This window comes from Vidua chalybeata, chromosome 3 (genome assembly GCF_026979565.1).
Source record: "Vidua chalybeata isolate OUT-0048 chromosome 3, bVidCha1 merged haplotype, whole genome shotgun sequence".
NCBI lineage: Eukaryota > Metazoa > Chordata > Aves > Passeriformes > Viduidae > Vidua > Vidua chalybeata.
In genome coordinates this window covers 107,364,294-107,385,128 of record NC_071532.1, presented here as the reverse complement: position 1 = coordinate 107,385,128, position 20,835 = coordinate 107,364,294, and the positions used below count along the sequence as shown (strand labels likewise).

General features: G+C 39.7%; 1 protein-coding gene across 2 annotated transcripts in view; it reads left to right on the top strand.

The window, feature by feature from the left end:
- CD2AP (CD2 associated protein) overlaps positions 1 to 20,835 on the top strand; it is a 76,381-nt gene that overhangs the window by 14,819 nt on the left and 40,727 nt on the right. For both annotated transcript variants that reach the window (XM_053938982.1, XM_053938981.1), the window contains exon 2: positions 6,538 to 6,698. In XM_053938982.1, coding sequence (XP_053794957.1) covers positions 6,538 to 6,698 — 161 coding nt within the window. The remainder of the gene's footprint in view (positions 1 to 6,537; positions 6,699 to 20,835) is intronic.

Sequence of the window (20,835 nt, the reverse complement as noted above, 5' to 3'; positions counted from 1 at the left end):
AGGTAGAAATGGCTCTGCCATGTGTCACTGCTACTCCAGGGCCCATACAGGAGACACCTGAGTTCCTGTGAAGGTAAAACATCTCAGTGCTGATGCTTAAGACTTGCAGTTGTGATGCAACTGTTTTAAGTCCTCCATGTGGAACGTGAATGTGGTGGCTCTGCATGGCTCAGCTCAGTGAAATGTCTGCTCTTCTGTGTGGTGTGGCTCAAAACTGGTGACTGTACAGTTAAATATGTGTGAACTATGTGGTCTCCATTAGCTAATTACACTTGTTAAGTTTCTTAATGGCATGGAACTGCATCCTTACCATCAGAGTTGACAGGAATCCAGTGGCCTTGTATAAGTAATGTGTTATATTAGGATGTGGTTTCATGGCAGATACAGGCTTTGAGCAAAGCAGCAAGTGATGAGGGGCAAGATGAGTGGATCTGTAGGGGGAAATTGCTTGTGTGAGGGGCCATATTCAGGTTTCAAGTTTTGGATGTTTTTAAATCATTGCAGTTTTAGTCTTGTCCCATGGACACAATGCCTGTTAAAGATTAATCTGCATTAAGTGTGTTCCTGGGTTTAGTTTCAATGAAAATTCCAGATTACTTTGTGAGACTGTTCCACACTGAACAGAACCATCACAAATGAGGGTGGTTTGGAGCTTCACTGAGCAGTGTGTTCCTGATCTGGGATGTAACAAGGATGTAGAGGTTGATCTAAAGTGGGTTTGAAGCAATACTGTGTCTGACCCTGCAGTGAGACATCTTAAAGAGATAAACTTGCAGAAAGTTGTCACTACAAGCTTTTCTTTATCTGGTTCACCAGTATTATAAATAACTACTAATTTAAGTAGAGAACAGGGGGAAAGGACAACTGAATGCACACAGCAGAAAGTGGAAGATCACTATGTCCTTAGGTTAAGATGTCTTGGAAGTAGAGCTTTGTGGGTTTCCCATTCTCTGTTGATGATGTAACTTTATTGGACACCATGAGAAAGGAAGTAGAAAATACTGAATGTTTCCTTCCATCTGTTCAAGGTTCAGTCTCTTGGCTGTTCTCAGATGGATGGTAATTGGGGGGTGAAAAGTAGGAAAGGACTTTTGCACAAGACCAGTGCTCAGAGTGGTTTTCCTGATGGTGGGAAATGTGAGGCCTACTCTGATTGAGGAGGAGCAAAATACATCTGTACCCCAAAGGAATACTTGGATCTTTGGGGAACTGGTCATTCTGGTCGTTTTTAATCAGGAGTGTGAAGCAGAGCCTGGAGGAAGCCTGGCTGCAGAGCAGTGGGAGATCTTGGCTGGGAAGGATTTGTCTTTGGTTCCCAAACCCTGGTGCCCACCTTGTGTGTGTGTCTTTACAGGAGAGCTTTGTAGACAAAACTCACAATTTTGGGATCAGGAACTAGAATTTTAAGGGCAGTGGGAAGTCTGTCAGGCCTTTCTATTTAAGCATCTGGGTTGTCATTAGTGACTCAGGTCAGGGTGACAGGAAATTATATGGTATTGAAGTGGAAAGAAAACATTCTTATAACTACGTCTTATGTTTAACACTTACGGAGGTGCTTTCATTGTTCAGCATTTGAATACCTGAGCTACTTTTTCAGTGTTAAGGTCTGTTTTAAGTGGCTGAACATGTACTTAATATTAGTATTAAACCAGCTGAAATTCCTATAGCTCATAAATAGTAGAAGCATTTTTGTGGGAAAGCAGTTGGAAGGATCATTCTCCTTAAGTTCAGCACCTGATTTTGAAATAGTTGTGAAGAAAAGTATGGTAGTTAAAAGGGTAAGATTGTGTCCTCTGTGGTCTTTTGTCTCTAGCCTAAACTTGGTCTGCTATAAAATAAAATATCCTTGTAACTCTATTCATACATAATAACAAAATTGTTAGGCTTTGTTTTATAGGAGACTAAACTTTGCAGGTTTTATGTTATAAATGTACAAGTGGAAATAACAGTACTAATGAAATTTGGTTTAGGCATCTAGCAACTGTCTGTTGTGATAAATTGGAAAAACAAAAGCTCAGTTTCTAATATAACTGCAGTTCTTCTGGCAAGGTACTTCTGGAGGTCAGATGACTTTCCAGGGTTGTTGTTCCAATAAATGACTTTGAACTGGCCTGAAACCTACCTGAAGAGACTTTTATGGAGCACTGCAGCAACTCTTGCTGCTTCACATTGGACTCTGTCCCTCCAGGCCTGCAGCAGGTTTCAGAAAGGCTTCCCAGTATATGCAAGGATTTCAGTTATCTGATGAATCCCTCTCCCATCATTAAAAAAAAAAAAAAGTTTAAGCTATTAAAGTGTGTTTGTAATGAAATTTAAAATAAATCTGGTTTGTGTCCATTTTTTTGGCTACTACAGAAAGGTCACTGGGTTCTGACAGTATTGTAATACCCTAAGCAAAGTACCAAGAATGTGAAATTATGCTCTTTGCTGGATGAGTGCCTATTTCTATTGAAGACACAGGCATGCTAGAATTTTGATTTATTTTCCACTCTTCCTTGATTTATGTTTTGATTTCTGTTTTAGGGCTACCAGAGGGCCTTAGTTACCTCTAATAGGCAACTTTGGAAAGTGTTTGCATAGTGAAGGCATCCTTTGTTTAAAATCAGAGAAGGTGGGTGTAATGTGGCCATGCCTTTTGGGAGACTTGGCCTCTGCCTTGGCACTGGGATGTGGTTGGCAGAAGAGCTGCTTGTGTAAGGTTTGGATGAATGGGTGAGTCCAGCTGTGCCAGCAGTGACTGAATACCTGGTGCAGGCAGTGTTGCTGTCTTGGCTGACAGTGGGAGCTATTTTGTCAAAGAGGTGTTAGGACACTGTCTGTGCTGTGGGGAATAATGTAGTCTGCAGCTGCAGACTGGCTTTGACGTGTTTGGTATGTTTTATCACAGAATCAGGTTGGAAAAGACCTCTGAGATCATCAAATCCAACCTATGACCAAACACCATCCACTAAATGCCACATTCAGTCTTCCCTTAAAGACCTCCCTGGGCTGGCCATTCCAATATATGATCACTCTTTTCACCCTTTTTTGAAGAATTTCTTCCTAATGTCCAACTCAATTGTTTCACTCTTGTTTTGTTAGTGAGGTTGTCATCTTACTAAGGAGCAAGAGCTGAGACCCTTCCCACAGAGCCATCTTCTTCCAAATATGTCCAGACAATAATTTTTTTTGTAGCTGTGTTGATTTTAATCAGTCAGTTGCCCCTGAAAATGGGTCAGACCTTCAAAAAACACCATCTGGAAGGTTTCCTGAGTATGTTGGAAGGCTGTCATCGTTGGATGACAGTGTGTTTATATATTTATAAGTGGCATTTGTTTGGTTTCATTTTGTCCCACTGCTTCTTGTGCTTTCATTGGGTACTGCTTGGTCTTTTCCACACCCTGATCAATGAGATATCCCTGAGCCCTTTCCCAGCTCTTTCAGCCTTTTCTTGTATGCAGATACTGTGAAAACTCAGGAGAAAGTTGTCTGCCCTTCTCAGGTGAACTTCAGTGTTTCTGGATGTGCTAGAAAAGCACAGTAAACCTCACAGTGTTCCTGCTTAAGCCTAAGACTATTTCTCATTTGAGACTTGATTGTTACAGACTTTAAGCTACAGATAATTGATTTGAGTGAGGTTTGAAATGGAGAAAGCAGTGTAAAAAGCAGAGGGGAGATAAGATGTGTAGGTTTGATAGCTTGTGCTGCTGAGGAGTTCTGCTGCACCTTCTACCAGCTGAGAATTTTTAAAACCAATTTTGACCAGCTTGTATTACTAGAGTCCCCTTACTGCTGACTGATTGCAGTGTATCTGTTCTTGAGTAAAGCTTATAAGTGATAACCTGAAGCATTCAGAACTAGTACAAGAATTAAGAAGTATAATCAGTTAACTAAAATAATTTCTAGTTAGTATTGTTATAAGGAGTTGTGATTCCTTAAAAACATTTTCTGTCATCACTGGACTCTTTTTACTTGGGTAAATATTGTACTTTAGTATTTTTCAGAGATTTATTTAATCTGGAGTGTTTTGGCAGCACAGAGGTTTCTTGCCCATCACCTGGATGATTCAACTAGTGCTAATTGTTAATATTGAAAAGCAAAACTTCTAAGTATACTTGAGGACCACATAGTAGTAAGACATGGGATGTGTAGCTCCTTGCTGATCCTCTGCCATTATATGAAAAAAAAAATCTATGGGATTAAATATCTTAACATTCCCCATGGTCCCTTCCGCATTACAGACTAGGCAACAGAATTTGTATCTGTTTTGTCTATGTGTCCATGAGGGCGAGGGTGGCTTTGGGTATCACTGACAAATACAAGAGGAAATTCAGCACCTAAATTTCAAGTGTAAGAAGCTGATGTCTGTTTACTGCTATTTGTCTTCGGAACATAAAGACATGTGGGTGATGACTGGGAGATTTTTCAGGTTCTCTATTTGTTGTTGGCATGACTGAGTTGGTGTTTTGTACTCTGGAAAAGTGACCAAATAAATGTGGTGTGCATTTCAAACAGAAATACAGAAACATTCTCCCAAGGGAATAAATAAGCTTTCAATAGAGTTGGTTCATGTTGACACAGTGTGGGTGTGATTATCTACTGCTGCTGTGGAAAAAGGACCAGGTGTTTGGCAGTTCAAGTCACTGCTGTGAGCATTTGCCACGACTGACACTCTGTTGTGATCCATTTTCCATGTTTAACTTTGTAAAGCTGTTCTATAGGATATGCTACCTGCTCATGTGCTTCAAAACAATGTATCATGAGAGAAATAAATGACATGGATGTTTCTTACATTTTTCTACTTTTATAGGCTTCCAGAATGGCTGGGTTGAGTTGGTTGGAAGGTGATGTTTTTATTTGCAGACTCTTAGGTGATGAATGGCTGTTGTCTTTTTGATTTGTGACTGCCAGAATTTCCTGTATGTTTGGCAATATTTTGTCAGCCATTCAAGAGACAATTCTGTGCAGAAGCAAGACAGAACTACTCTGCTTGCTGCAGGCAGCAATGGGGGAATATGATGCTTTGAAACAAGCTTAAAGAGTATATTTGGCAAAGATAAATGTCTACAGTAGAAAAAGTGTGTGCTGGAAGTTCCAGGTGCGTATCATAGGCAGGTAACTCTGGTGATGACTTCGGTTCATAAGAAAGAAAATTACTTTTTTTAAAGGAAGAAAGTTTAAAAATTAAGTCTTTAAAAGTCTTCAAATTAAGTCTGGCAAAAGTCTTCACATTTATGTCTACTGATTCCTTTGTTAATAGGTGCATTCAGAAAATAGTTTGCCAGACATATCATTCAAGCATCTCTTGTATTCATGTCACCATCATGTAGTTCTGTTTTTTGCTAAGGGTTTTTTGGCTATCCATAGGCAGCAGAGGGATAAGGGCTTAATTGCAATCACGGCAGCTGTACTTGTGATTAAAACTGCCCACAGATTGAAATTACGCATTGATTTAATTACACAAGGAAATAATCTTCTTCTCATTTGATTCCTTCATTTTTTAAATTAATTGTTGGGTGTTATTATGCACTGATAAAAAAGATTAACCTGGGAAAAAAGCTTCTACAACCATTCAGGATTGCTGTCTTTTAACCTTGTGCTCTTGTGCACTGTGATCTGCAGAGGAGAGGGAGGTTTCAGTGAGGACATGGTTTTAACATTTGGCAGTGCCTGGCTATTTGACTGAATTTGAGTGAGAGGGAAGATTATTTGATTGCTGCAGGTTTGTGGAAATTTCAGGCATGAACAGAATTTCTTGATGAACAAATGGGTCTTTATTGCCAAACAAGCCTTAAGCTGTCAGTGAGCAACTCTCAGGGATCTTGTGAGCAGATGGACAAGTGTGTGAATACACTGCTGTGCTCCTCTGAGTAAACTTAATTGTATCAAAAGTAAAGCTCACTTGCTTATTCTACTTCATACAAACCAAATGACTCTGAAGGAGGGTGCTTTTTTATATATTTGCAATTTAAGTTGTATGATACTGTCAATCACACACCTTCTGGCTATATTGCATTTCTTGGATCAAACCTGCAAAATTTCTGTGTGTGCAGCAGTTAGTTTTTTGCAAACATAGTAGCAGGCTCACGTATGAGGATTAACAAGGCATTGCAGGTATGTACCATACACACAGTGTCTGATCCTTGGCCCCAAATGGGCACTGAGTCAGAAACACTTGCCCTGTGGGCAGTGATTCACAATTGGTAAATCTTCAGCTGGAACTTGGTGAGGAAAAAAAACATTGCCAGCAATTCCTTCCACCTGACATGAAAAAAAGCCTATCCACCACCACAAAAATATGACCTATTTGGTCATATATGTGGTGTCCTATTCCTAAATTTACTTTATTCTAATAGGTGCCTATCCAATTGTTTCTCCCTCTCAAAAATGCGTGGGAATGTCACAGTTCACAAATGAGCATTGCTGTGAGGGAAATGATTGTTGTTAGCATTCATTGTTAGGTTTGCTTTTTGAACATGCATGGCTTTCAAATTGCATTTCCCAGTCTGAGTTATATTCATTGTGCATGTTTTTTTTTTTTTTTCTTTTCCTTTTTAGTGGACTATATTGTGGAATATGACTATGATGCAGTGCATGACGATGAGTTAACAATCCGAGTTGGAGAAATCATCAGGAATGTGAAAAAACTGGAAGAAGAAGGATGGTTGGAAGGGGAGTTAAATGGCAGAAGGGGCATGTTCCCTGACAATTTTGTGAAGGTGAGTTTTTTGCATTGTGTTGATTTTACTGTGATGGTGTGGTTGGGTCATTGTTACTGAAATAGTTGGAATACACAAAAGTTGTATTTGTAACAGGATGATTTTTTTTAAAAGACATTTTAGAAAGGAAGACATTAGGAAGACATTCAAGGTGCTGACATTTTTTTAATATGCTTCTGAAAATTTTTAAAACTTAAATTCTGCTGTCTGTTCTTACTTCAGCATTTATTTTGCCCTGTATCCTTGCATTATGTGGTGTCACTCTGACTTCAACCAAGTTGTCTGTAGCCATGGTTACCTGCTTTAGTGGGATGAACTGATTAAAAAAACAAAAATATAAGAAAACCCTAAACCTACCCCTACAGAAGATATCCAGCCATGAGAGAGTTGGCAAAGTGAGGTCACAGCTCAGCTCATCTATAATGAAAAACTGCATCCTCAGGCTGTGCTGATGTGGATTCTTCAGCCTGGATCAAGCTGCTTTATTTGAAGGGGCAATTCTGCTTTTCCCTGGACTCTGTTGCTGGCACTGCCTTTTTTGTGGCTCTGCAAACTCCTTGGTGGAACACTTCCATATAGTCCAAGTGAATGTAGGTATTCCTGCCCCTTTTGAAGTGAAATTAATTATTTGCAAACCAGAACTATCCAGTGTATCTTACTGTGCTACCTTCATGTTGTAAAACCTAAGGGGATATTGGTCCAGTGCTATAAACACTTCTTTACACATTTTAAATTTGATAATTTTTCTGAAAAATTGAAAAAGTGAAATCATTATTTTCTGATTTACTGTGAGGGGTTTTAAGATTTTCATTTTAAAACTGATGGGAACAATCCAGTTGTTCTCAGAGAGGGTCTCCTACCAAGGGAAAGTTTGTACAAATGCTTTTCACTTGTCTAACATTTTCAAGTTGTTGGTAGATTAGTTTGAAGTAATTTTTGGGTTTTGAGTCCTGTATAAATAGTAACTTGAACTCAAGTGGAGTTTGATGATCACTGTGCTGATGTTCTTAATTAGCTCTCAAGTGCTGTGTAGGAAGAAGGCATCAGTTCTTTGCTGGTTTGTGTGTCATCAATTTGACCTGCTGCAAAGATGGGTCAGATGTGACATGTTTCTGTGTTAATCACCATACTTGTTGGGTGTTTTCTTGCCCTTCTGCAGCTGTGGCTTTTATAAACTTGGTTTAAAATTATTCCCATCCTGGCATCTCAGCTGCAGGTATTTTTAACTTTCCAGCTGTTCATATGTGAATGGCATGGTCGGATGTCCTGAATTACAGCGGACACTCAGTTTTCTAGAAGGCATAGGGGTTTGGACAAGCAGAAGGGAAGTTATGTAGAAGAAAATGATCACTTTTGTTTCATGACAACAGGGGTAACTTGCCTTCTTGGTGCTGGAGCTGAGTGCAGTTATGAGGCTGATCTTGGGAACTTTTCTTCAAGGTAATATGTTGAGGCTGGAAGGCTGTTGTACAGTGGTGAGATCATGGGAAAACATTAATTGTTAGGGAGGTGAAAGTTGTGTGTTTTCTTCATGGTCAATTTAATTATAGTTTCTTTGTAAAAGTTAATTTGCAGGTAGTGATAGTTTGAGAGACTATTTCTGGGAAAGCTGTTGCAGCAAATTGTTTTGGTGGTGTGTTGTTGTTTGTTTGTTTGTTGTGCCTCCTCTCAAACCATTCTCGTTTGCTGCTGTAGTAGGTTGTTGGATCATGCTGCAGGATCTGTGGGATGTTACTATAACCAGACTGCTGCAAGTACCAAGCCTCAGCAACTAAACTTAAATGTCCCTTCTTGGCCTGGTGTGCTGTTAACACCTGCAAGGTGTGGGTGACCTGCTGGAGGGAGGTGGAAATGAGCTCAGGCAGGGCTGGACTTTGGCCCTGTGAATGAGGAAAGTCCCTGGAGAGATGAATTTATTTGTTTGCTGCTAAGAGCGCCTCCACCATTGGGAGGGGTAAGAACAGTGAGGATGCTGACAAGTGATGAGTATTGCTGACTTCTCATGACCCATGTGAAAGGGAAGGAGCAGAAAAGTCTGAAAGGGAACAGAAATGTGACCAGAGAGCACAAATTGCTGCGGGCAGTACTAAAGGTTGCACCAAGTTTTACGTATTTGGTTGCAAAATTCTAGGCCTGTACTTAAATATTTATTACTTCCTGAAAGGATCATCTTACTCTCCTGTTATATATATATGGCCTGAATGCATTATGTGGTTAAATTTGTGGTGGCCATTTGGTGACATATGTATACACACTGGTTTGTTAAGAATTGAACTGCAGCCAGGATATAGCCTCTCCATGCAGACTATGGATGGTAAATTTTAATTTGTGCTGATCTGGAAAAGATTAAAGTTTGAAGCTGAAAGTGCATGTGTTATCCACTAGATTTGCCTTCATGTGTAAAATTTAAAAACATAATAAATGTGACAGATTTAACTGGGTAAAGATAAACATGTTTTCTTTTTCAAATGTTAAATGCTATTAGAGAAGATAAATTATTTTTAAAAAATAAATAAAAGCCTTTGATTTTCATTAACTGAAAGAGAATTGGGAGGAAGGTTCTAATTCAAGCTAGTTTGTTTTTGCTAATTTTGTTAGTTTCTCTTCTTCATGCTGTGTGAGGGCAGGAAAAGAGCTTGTTGCCTTGGTGCCAGCTGCAGACTATCCTTGGCTGTTGGGCAGCACAAGGCTGCTTCTTGCCTGTTAGAAGGACAAGCAAAATGTGGACAGGAGGATTATTGCTTCACGCTGCCTGAATATGTTGGATGGCCTAGATTGAGACTATATCCTCACTGCTAAAGTAGATCAGTCCCCTTCTGTTCCCTCCTTCTGGGCTCTGCCCATACATTGGATTTACTGCCATTTTATGCCACATCTCATGCTTTGACAAATGTATCTTTTCTGTTTGAAGTATGACTAAGTGCTGTCAGCTTCATTTTGGGTTGTTAAAGCAGGAAATAGCTTTTTGATTATGTCTTCCTTTTATTTCTCAAGTCTTTTAAATATTGCAAAATAATTTTAAATTGTGGCGGTAGGCTTGTTTCATGTAGTGGTAGCAGTTGGGTCTTTGCTGTCAGAAGTGCAGCAGAGGAAGCTGAGATTGTATTTTTAATTGGGTTAATTTGTTGTACAGTGTGAGTGTACTAAGCACTATGTGACTTTGAAACACTCCTATGGAGAAGGGAATTTATGGAATCTTCTTGTGGATACTGATGTAGTGCTGATGCTTGGTACCTTACAACATCATCTGGTAACTTTTTGGTTGGGTTTTAGTGGCTTCTAGCCAAGACTTTTGCATATTGATGGGGAGATCCTAGAGAATGATCAGAGCTTGGTGATGTCTGGTTCCTGGTGCCAGCTGGGACCAGGAAGTTTTCTGTGAGCCCATCACTTGCTGGGTTAACAAGCTGAGATGGTCTGTCCCAAAAGGTGCAGTTATTGGTGCTGACTTCTACTTGCATCATTTTGCTTGAAAAGAAAGAGAACTGGTAGACTTAGCTAAAGTGAACACCGTAAAGCCTCTGAAACATCCTCAGATACTACTGTGCAGTGCCGCTGCGTGGGGTGGGGAGTGGGAGGTGGTGTAAAGGCTGGCTGTGAACTCGGTGTGTGGGATGCCCAAAGCAGTCCTAAAACCAGAAGATGGTGGTAAATGTACAGTTGAATACAAGTAGGTTTAAAAAAAAGTGCAAACAATTACACTGCCTGCTTGTGAAGCTCATTTCCTTGAATTCACTTTTCAGCGCTGCAGTTTCTTAAAGATGTTCTGCCTGTGTTGCAGAGCTGGGTTTTGGAGTGCACACATTTCCAGTGTTATTAACAAAACCTCATGTGAAATTCCTGTTTAAACTGTGTGCATATCCTCTTTGAGTGGGGTTGAATTAGACTTCTTGTTTCCGACATTGTTATTGCCATTTTTCTGGTTCTTGTATGGGCAATTTAAAATAAACAACTTCATAAATTCCTGAAAGGATTTAGCAATGGAACCTAGCAGACTTTTATTGTTTTCTTTGAGAGCAGCTTTACCTTTCTAAAATCCATCACAGTGAAAAATGTGCACATATTCGTTTGTTTCCAGTGTGATTAAGAGAAGTGTAGTAATGCTTAGATGGAATGTATAGGGTTTTTTGAGATACTAATGTGTGTGGAATGTGGAAGACTTCTTTTGTTTTGGGTTAGATTTTATTTCTGTGTGCTTCTAGACTTTATATAATATACAGGAACTCTGAAAGTAAAGATTAAGAGTCCAGGCCTTCCCTCCTTCAGGAAATCCTCCAGACCTCCCTCTTTTCTCTGGCCCAATGAGTCTTAACTCCCTTTTTTGCATTTACTTTGACAAGATGGACTAAGATTTGTCTTGAGTAGGTCTATTCACTCTCCAGACACCTGTTGTGTTGATAACTGAAAGTGATTATTTGGTGTTCATCCTTCTGCTTATTTTCTTAAGGTTTTTGTCCCTACATAGCTGAGAAGTTTTTTTTAAGAACTGAAGTTCCTTGTTTTATTTCATTTATTGCTATCTTAGTTTTGTAAATAGCTGTATTGTGAGTAATAGGCTTTACATGGTAGTAAAACCAGTTTGATCATAAGCTCAAGGCAGTAACTCTGATGAGGGAGGAGCAGTGGATAGATTAATCAGTAGCTTTCATCAGTTAAGGCAGAGAGGCTTGCCAGCAGGCTCTGGGGACATTCTGGTGAGCGAGCTGGGCACTGCTCGGCGTGAGTTTGGGCCATGCAGCCCCTCACCCTTGGAGCTGGTGTAGGGACAGCCTCCTGCCTGCACAGGTGTGAGCAGCTGCTGCTGCTCTAGTGCCGAGCCTGGATCCTCTCCAGTTTAACATGTGAACTTTGCTTGCTGTGACATTTTTCTTCCTCCCCCTAAATAAAAAAAAAAACCTGCAACATTGGGTGTGTTCGAGCAAATATGTCCTTGGAAATGGTAAGCTTGTTTTATTTTCCATATATTCTTAACATAAAATGTTGTAAACAGACTTTGTGTTTCAGGGTAGTGAATGGAAACAGCATGAATTAAGAAGTTATGCTTGCAATATGATTTTGAGGGTTTATTTAGTATATGGTGTCAATTCTTGGTCTTATAATTGTTTGTGTAATAAAATTACTTGGGGTTGGTTTAGCTCATGTCCCCTTCTGTAGTATAGGGAGACGCTTAGAAATTGCAGACAACTACTGTGCTTGCAGAAGGAGTTCCTTTTTAAAAGGATGATTTGTTTTTAGTTGATTCTTTCCATTCAACTTCCTGATCTGTCTTTGTGGAAATAAAACACAGCCCAAGCCTCTTCCCTTTTCATCACCCCTAGACAAACACTTTAGAGTAGCACCGCTGATCTACCTTCTTAAGCCTGTGTTTGCTGCTTCTGTCCTGTGTTCTCGCTGGAGGGATGCTGTTAAACACAAGTATGCTTTGAGCCAGTGAGAAGTTTTGGCTGAAAGCTCCTTCAAGCATAGCATCTTCCTTAATTCCTTTTCAGAAATAGTAAGTTGACCTCACCCAGAACTTTAAACAGGAATCATGGAGTTGGGAGGGATCGCAGACAAGACAGACTCTTCTAGGTTACTTCTAATCTGGGCATGATTAAAAAGTGTAGTAACATTAGTTAAAAAAACAGATCAATAAATAAACTTTAAAGCAATGGGTATAGGTTAAGCCATACGCATTTAGTTTGAAATAAGTAGGATGTATTTAAGGAATAGAAGAAAATACCTGTTTCCAAAATGTTGGCATCTGCTCCTTAAAGTATTCTGTCCAAAATCTTTGCATCCAAGTAAGGCTTGGAGAAGACAAGATATGCAGCAATTTATCAGTCCTGTTGGTCAAATTACATTTTACTTCATACAACCTTTTCCTTTGTTTTATTATTGCTTTGAAGAAACTGTCACCACTAGCAGTGGGTTGTGCAGGGAGGTGACACTGAGTGCTTGGCGCAGCACTGCTTGCCAGGCAGAGTAGGCAGCCCTGCTGGTAAGAAGGCAATGTTTGCTTCGGAGCTGGCAGTTCTTTTTTCTCAGAAACAAAGATTGCATGCAAGATTGAAAACCATATTAAGTAATTTCACTTTCAGTGCTGAGTATATGAGAGAAGTGCTGGGCTCTTTGTCTTCAGGCAAGGAGTGATGCTGAGCACACACAGACAGATCTAACCAATGGCACTGATATGTCAGCATTTTCACTGTATTTCGGAGCTCACCATGATTTATTCTTATTCCTGTGGCTTTTCCAGTTGAGTCACTGGATTGACTGCCTGCTTTCAGACCAATTGGGTCCTGACCCTGTGAAGTCCCTTTGTGGTGTGACTGTATCTGGCATGAAGAGGGGAGGTCTGGAGGTGTATTTGATTTAGCACTGTAGAGCTGCTGTTGCTGACCCAGCTCTGCCCACACAGCCATTTGTGGGCACCTGTGTGTCAGGTTGTCTTTTCAGCTGTTGCCATGTCCACACAGGAATTTCCTTTGTTGGTGTTGGCTGCGGATGTGTGAATTATTTCATATTCCAAGACAGTATAATTGTCTTGTTTGGCAAGAAAGAGCATGTAAGTGAGTTGACTATTTGAAATATTTATCTTGATTGTCTGTTAGATCTGAAATGTCACAGATGCTTTCCTCAAAAGTGAACTATTTAACTGCAGGAAATTTGTTGAAATGATGTGCCCCTTTCTCTGTCCAAGGTGACCTGTGCTTTAAGATGTTTAAAAAAATCACCTGAGAAAAAGATTTCAGTTTGTATTCACAAGCTCTTGTTTCACTGCAAGAGTAAAAATCTGTGGCATTGTGAAGTCTTTAGTGGCTGAATGTGAACACAAAATGTGGAAAACACTGGTGGTTCTTGTTATATTTGGTATCTTTTCAAAGATAAAATATATGTATGTTGATGCTGTGTTAAGAGCATGAGAGATGTCTCTAAGTTTTGACTCAGTGACAGCACTGGTAGGGAACTTCGGGGAACTTAAGGTGCTGTTCTGAAGGACAGCAGGATAAAGCTGATTAATGTGATTAATGACCTTTGTGAATACTGCTTAATGTGCTAATTATCCCCTCTGATTTGAGTTATCCAAGATTGTTGATTGTACTTGTGCCTCTTGCTTTTCTAAATGCCATATCAGCTTGTGATATTGCTCTGTGGTAACAGCACGCTCCTGGATACTCCCAGAGCTGCTCTGATTGAGCATGATGGTTTGTGTGGAAGAAGCAGCAGGTTTATACATGTCCTTATTCCTGTAATCACGTGAAGCAGTCTGCTCCTTTGTCCATCCTTATTTAGTTGTTACACTTGATTCATGTGTGATTTTATAGCTTTCTCTCCCAAGCACAGGAGCAAGGCAACCATTCCCTGCCTGGAGGCTGCAAACAGGGTGTGCTTCATCAGAAGGTGTTTGCAACCATCACTGAGCAAACTGCACAAAGCATTGCTGGTGTTTCAGGCAGCAGGGACTGAGTGGGCTTGTGCAGGAACATGACTTTTAAGTTTAGACTTTCCCTGTGTACAGAAATCTAAAATACAGCTATCAATATGCACTCTGGAATTAGCATATGTAATAAGACCGAAGAGGTCAGTTACCAGGTGCTGTTTGCTGTAATGTTTGTTACATCCCAGGAGGCTCTGGCTGCACATGCCAGCCATGTAATTGTAGTCCTTTGCCATATGTCTCATAAATCAATGTGTGTGTATACTCAACACAGTTAATATTAAATCGGTTCTTTTGCTTTTTTATCAGGTGGAATGAAGTAATCTTGTGAAGTAATCTACCCTTGTGCTTAAACCTGCACAAGGGTAGCTCATCTCTGTCCTGTCATCTCTTAATATTTGCACCAATTGTGAATTTTTTGTTTGGTGTCTCATCATTTTGTAGGGGGAAGTTAGGTCTTCTCTACTGTAGTGCTTTCAGTTTTGAGTTTCAAATGTATGTGTTCCTTGAACACTGGCTTTATTCAGTATTATGAACTAATGTGAAAGTTTATTGTCGTAAATATTTTCTAGGTTTAACAACCTTTTTTGATGCTCCTCACTTTGTAAAAATAAATTTTGGTGTATGTATGTGAATTCATTAGCTTTGGACTTGGTGTAACAAGCTTTTGAATTCTTAGAAACTGATGGTGATAAGCATGTTAGATGCTTTCAAAAAGGAGCAGAAAGCAGGATGCATTTTCAGTTAAAAATGTTAGTTAATGTATGAATCTCTGGTAATGCCTGATCTTTAAAGCTTTTCTAATATCCACTGAGACTCCAGAATTACATTTTTAGCCCTTATTGACAATCTCTTAAGCATTTAAATTTGTGTCCTAGGCAAGACTTGTGAAGGGATGTGGATGTGTCAGTGTTTTAACTTGTGGCCATGAGTGAAATGCTGAAGGTTTTACAGGGAATGCAAAGAGATGGTGCCTTGGAAATAGGATGCAGGGAAGAAGAAATGGGTGACAGAATGGAGGCAGAAAGGATGATGGTGAGAAGGAACAAGGGATGTTCTGAGTTGAACATCATAGTGAACCTGTAGTGCTTACTGGATCCCACATTTCTCTGGACCAGCAGTAGAGGCAATTAACTGGGAGAAGGGAAAGAAATGTCTTCCTGCCTTCCCATGGGGGGAAGCTGATAAAACACATACGCTGTGGGAGCTGGAGCTCTGTCTTGCCTTTTGCCATGTGTGATGCTTGCTTTCATTGATCTGAAGCACTATTTTGTAGCTGATGGCTGACAGGACATTAACTGTTATTCTATAAAACAATTACAAGAAATATAATTAAATTTTAATGTATATGTATTAGCAAATATAATAAAGAAGAAATGCAATCAGCATTTCAAAATGGTTTTATCTGGCTATGAACATGGCAACACCGTAGACTATTCTTAAGGTATTATTTTCAGAAGTATTTTAAAATTAACTCTTTCCTGAATTAAATGGTTGGGAAACATTGATGTAAAGATCTGTGCTTCCTCTAGTTACTCCTGTTAATTTGGGATTTATTGCTCTGCTGTTGGTAGACCTGGGGAGCTGACTGCTGACATTTCCTGCATCTGGGCTTTTAGGTTTTGTTTGAGGTCTCTTGTATTTTTGCCAGAATTAACAAGACTTCATGTCAGATTCTGTTTTGACACTTGCTTGGTGCAAAGTTTATACATATCCAGCTCTCCAGGACAAAATTGAATTATTTGTATATATAAAAACTATATGCATGTATTTTTATAATCTGTATCAAAATCTGAAACTTCAGGCCTGCTCTGCTTCTATATTACCTCTGTAGAGTGTTCCTTATGTAGGAAAGTTCAGCTCTTTGTCTGTTCTTGACCTTCAAGTATGACAATTATTCAATGACTCAGGTTTTAGTCTGTAAATCTGCAGCAATTCAGTCATTTTTTATACTTCCTGGAGATCCCACTTACTCCACATGTTGCATATTGTGAGAAAGAAGTGATGCCTTGCCAGATTGATGATTGTTTTCTTCTCACACAGGAGACAGTATGATTAAAAGATCTATATTTAGCATAGATTATAACACATGTAAAAATGTTGGTAACTTGTTAAACCATGTTATGTGATGTGGGTGTGGCTTAATAGAAAGTGTCAAATCAGATTGTGAAGAGGCAAAGGCAGGGAGTGCTGCTGCCTCTGTTGGTTCAGCCTGATGATGGGTCAGCACTTAAACCCACTGATTCACTGTTGAACATTCCCTACTTCAACCATAAATTAAGCCCCCAAAAATCAACCCATGACACCTGTTAGACTTTCCTGGAGGTAAGTTGTCTTGCAAAACAAAGGTTATCTTGTCTGTTCTTCAGATAGTAGCTGCGTTCATCTTTAGGTGATTTGTTTCTATTTTCAAGGATAATGTTTAATTCTTTGGAGGGTCAGGGACAGCCTCTGACCTCTCCCAGCCAAGCTCCTTCTCTTGGGATGTGGAACCTGCTCTGGTCTGACCTCCTGAATGCTCCAGAGAAGGAGCTCAGCAGCTTCTCAGCTATTTTGGTCCATGGATTTTCTTGATGCTTCCCTTTAGGTCAGGTAAAGTAATGAGACAGGTAGGAACAGCTGCACATTACTCATCTTTCTTTCGTTGCCTTTATTAAATATTTTGCCTCTGGGCACCAACATTGAGGATGAGAAATCATATTTTCTACTCAAGGAAGAGACACAGGCAAAATGAAAGCATGTGGGATATCTAAGATTTAAGTGACTGGAGCTGTTAAGGCTGCCACGTGCCCACCTGTCTGTTGCTGTTGCTAAAACTGGAAATGTATATGGAAATGCCTAAATAATTAGTTATGTGAAGAATTTTGTGCTCCAGGAACTGAGGTTTCATTGCTCTTGAACAGGTTATGGATGACAATCTCTCCTCTGGAGGCAGCTGTACAGATTTTTATATGTATTTATATAGAGTCACATTTCTATGTGTTTTTTTTTTCAGGAATGGCTTTTTCCAGGCTGTGAACTTGTATAAACAGAGCTATTGCCTGCTTCCAATTCTTCCCTCTCCCCTAAAATGACAGGTTCAATTCTGAGTTACTTATTTTCTACTCTTTAAAATATGAGTCATAGACTTAATTTGTCAGTCCATGTGTTCTTCATTGCTGTTCTGATGGGGAAGAAAAGAGACGAGATAATTGTATGTGTAGGCTCAGACATTTATCTTTGTGTATTCTTTAGCTCAGCCTCTTTAGAGATTGAGACCATTAGCTGCTGCTTGAGATCTTGCTTTAAAATGTACTCAGCCACTAAGAGTAATGCACTCATTTTTGCACAAACTGATGTTACAGTGGAATTGATATAAGAAGTCTAAAGATGATTGTTCTTTGTATGATAGCCTATATAGGAGGAGATGGCAGCTGAAGCCTTAATATTTATATTTGAAGAATCTAGCTAAGAATTTAGATTTGCTGGATAATGAACTTCTCTGTGGCCTATAATTCAGGAATAGACTTCATATTTTTAACTCCTGGCCTTTCAGACACTCTGACCTGCTTTCTGCATCTCCACTGCCTGCCTGATTTGAGAGCTCTTGGCTTCTGGCAAGGGAGGTGGGGAGGATCCAGCTGTCCCCGCTGGAGCCGTGGGTGGGCAGGCAGGCAGCTGCTGGAGGGGAGGCTGCTCCTGCGCGCCTCGGAAGTAGGTCAGGAGCACTCGCTTGTTTTAACAGCATCATGAGGCTGTGCATGCATTTACATGTGTTGCATTTTTGTCTGCATATAAAGAATAGTTCTTGCATCACACATTGCTGCACTTAAATGATTTGGATATTTTTATTTGTAAACATGCGCATTTCCTTGACGGATTATTAAACTGTGACAGATGCAATTAAAGCGAAAACCGCTTTTAAAATTTTTTTTTGATAGTTAAATTTCTATACTTGTTTTTTGCCTATCAGGCTTCAGTGAGTTTGTAAGTGTTGCGAAATACACATTCAGTGGAGATTATGAAAACTTCAAACCTTTATGACTACTGTTGTAGTTCAGAACAGAACAAGTGGGTGGTTGCTTCCCAGTAGAGTGTGTTTTATGCCAAGAGACAGTCTGTATTGACCTTGTACTGCCAACTCATAAATGCATAAAATCGTGCTGCTCATGGAAACACTGACAAGCCTTGAACTGCAGTGGACTGGCAGAACAAAATTATTAAAATTTTCAGCTGCAGTTAATGTCATATTTCCATTTTGATTTTGCTGGCTGGCAGCTGGCAGTGGCCTCACCTTGGGAGCAAGATGAAGTGTCCTAGAGCTTTTTGTTGGTATTGTCACAACACAGACTTGCTCTGATAATATGGGTATATAAGGCTGACTTAAAACCCACTAAAAATAAAGAATGAAAACTGCCATGTGAAACCCATGGACAGGAGCCTTGGGCATGTTCAGGTTGGGTATAGTGGTACCTCAGAGGTGAGACCTGTGGGCAGTGTCATTTTCCAACCACTGAAGTTCAAGCAAACTATTTGATGAGATGTAAGAATTGCAAACTCTTATTAATGTTATTAATAGGGCATGAATTAATGTTTGCATCAATAACTGTCAATTTTGAGAGATCAAGTCTGTCTTTGTGTTGAAATTACTTCCTTTGTGAAAGGAGTCATAAGGATAATGCCCAGAATGAAGATGCTGGCAGGGGTGATGGGTGTGTATCAGAGGATCCTCATGTGTGCTTTTGAAAATGAATCTTGGAGCACTTCCCTGCTGTTAGAAGACTGATGTGAACTACAGGGTCGTGGTGTGACCAAATGCAGGTGTGGAGATGAGGGATTCCTGAACTTATTTCAGTTTCGTTTAATTTTAGTATCGTTTATAATGCCCCAAGGAAGGATAATTAATGTTGCATTTTGTCTTTAACAATGAGAACAAAAAAATAGTTCTTTCTTTACAAGAATGTAACAAAGGATAGAGAGTTAAATGTAAAAAAAGCAGTTGCTGGCCCATTTAGGCATTGCTTACTGATGCCTTCTGTAGTTCTTTGTTGAAACTAGATTTATCCCTGGCTGCTGTGGCTGTTTTTTCTCTCCTTGTTGCAGAGCAGCTCCATGTGATGCTCCGGTGCTGTTTTCTAATACACAAAGTAAAACGTCACTGTCGACTCTGATTCAAACCTGACTGGTACCAGTCCTGTACCCCATCTGCTCCTTGTAAATCTGATGGATTTGCAGTCTCTGCTCCTGTTTTTATCACAGTAACCTTGAACTTCTCCTTGCATCCTCTTTGCTTTCGTGTGTCTTGGATTAGGATGGTTTCTCTTAGTTGTATATTGAAGTGTTCACAGCTTTCCTATCCTGGTTGGGGTAGGAGGGTACAGAGAGTACCTTCCTGGTGCTGCCAGGCTCTCCCACTATCTGATTGTTCTTTTGGATGTCTGCTGGGGAAATTCTTCACCAGAAAATCTTCAGCCTTTGCATTGGGCAGCAAGATTTTCTGCATGTAATAACTATACACAGAATTATTTTAGATCTTATTTTTTTAATGTAATTCCACTGTACTTCCTGAGACCCACTGTATTTTCTACCTGTCACTACTTCAAGTGGAGACTCAAGCCTGGCAAGAAAGTTGCTCAAGCATTCCTCTTTTTGGTTTTGCATCTTTGGTCTTTTGTAGTGGGCACTGCTTTTGTCTGAAATAATTTCCAATTATTTATAACCTATCCATAATTTTGCTGCCTTTGATGCTGGACTTAAAAGCATATTGTCTGTTTAATTCAAATTACTGATTAAGGTGATGATTTTCTCACAGTATTTTCTAGCATTTGGAAGTGGTGCGTGTGTTGGTTTTTGTTCTTTTTTTGTCTAATAAATTTTTAAAAAAACGAAAAAAAAGGTCATATTTTTGGCTAAACTGCCTGTGTGGGGCTTCCCCACTTCATTTTGCATCTCTGTGCTTTTACAAAGCAATTGAAGCAGCTGCTTTTGAAGTCTTTGCAAAGTGCTGACCTTGGGAAGGAGCCTGGAGCTGACTCTTTACTGGAAAGTGTTACAATTGAGAAACCTGGGGAAGTACTAGTTCCTGGAGCAGCTTGGAGATTTTAGAGCCTGTATAAATTGCATAGGAAAAAAAAAAAATCCAGGGGCAGGCAGAAGCACTCTCGGCAGATTTTCAAGTACCAGTATGTTTTTAAGATGAGCAGGATGGCCTTGTCAGCAAGGCAGCTAGAATGACGTTTTGGAGGTGACAAAGTTTTCAACTGTAGCCAAATTTAATTGCTTACAGTTTTATCAGTCTTCTAAGTAACAGGCCAAAAAATATCTGTAGGCCTGAGAATGACAAAGTCTTTGAAATGTGACATGTCTGCTCAAATGAGAGGTAGACAGGATACTGTGCTATTCAAGAGGGGTTAGTTTTTGTTAGTTTTGGGTTTTTTTTGAACTTGGAAGATGGGATGGCTCTCAGCACAGCTAAGATCTCCAGGGCAGAAGTCATCATGGAGGAAGGAGAATAACAGCAGGAACTACTCGACTGTTTTCTAAAAAGCCTTTTTTATGTAATGTAGATGAGTGGGAGGAAAAATCCTGCTGTCTGTAGTCTTGCTCTGTTTTTCTGAGAAATTGGATGGAAGATGCTTTGGTCTGTTTAACTTGAGGTTCATAGTACATTTGAAAGCATCAGTGGGTGTTCAAACATGCTGAGTTTTCCAGCTGGACAGCTACAAGTAAGAAAGCTGG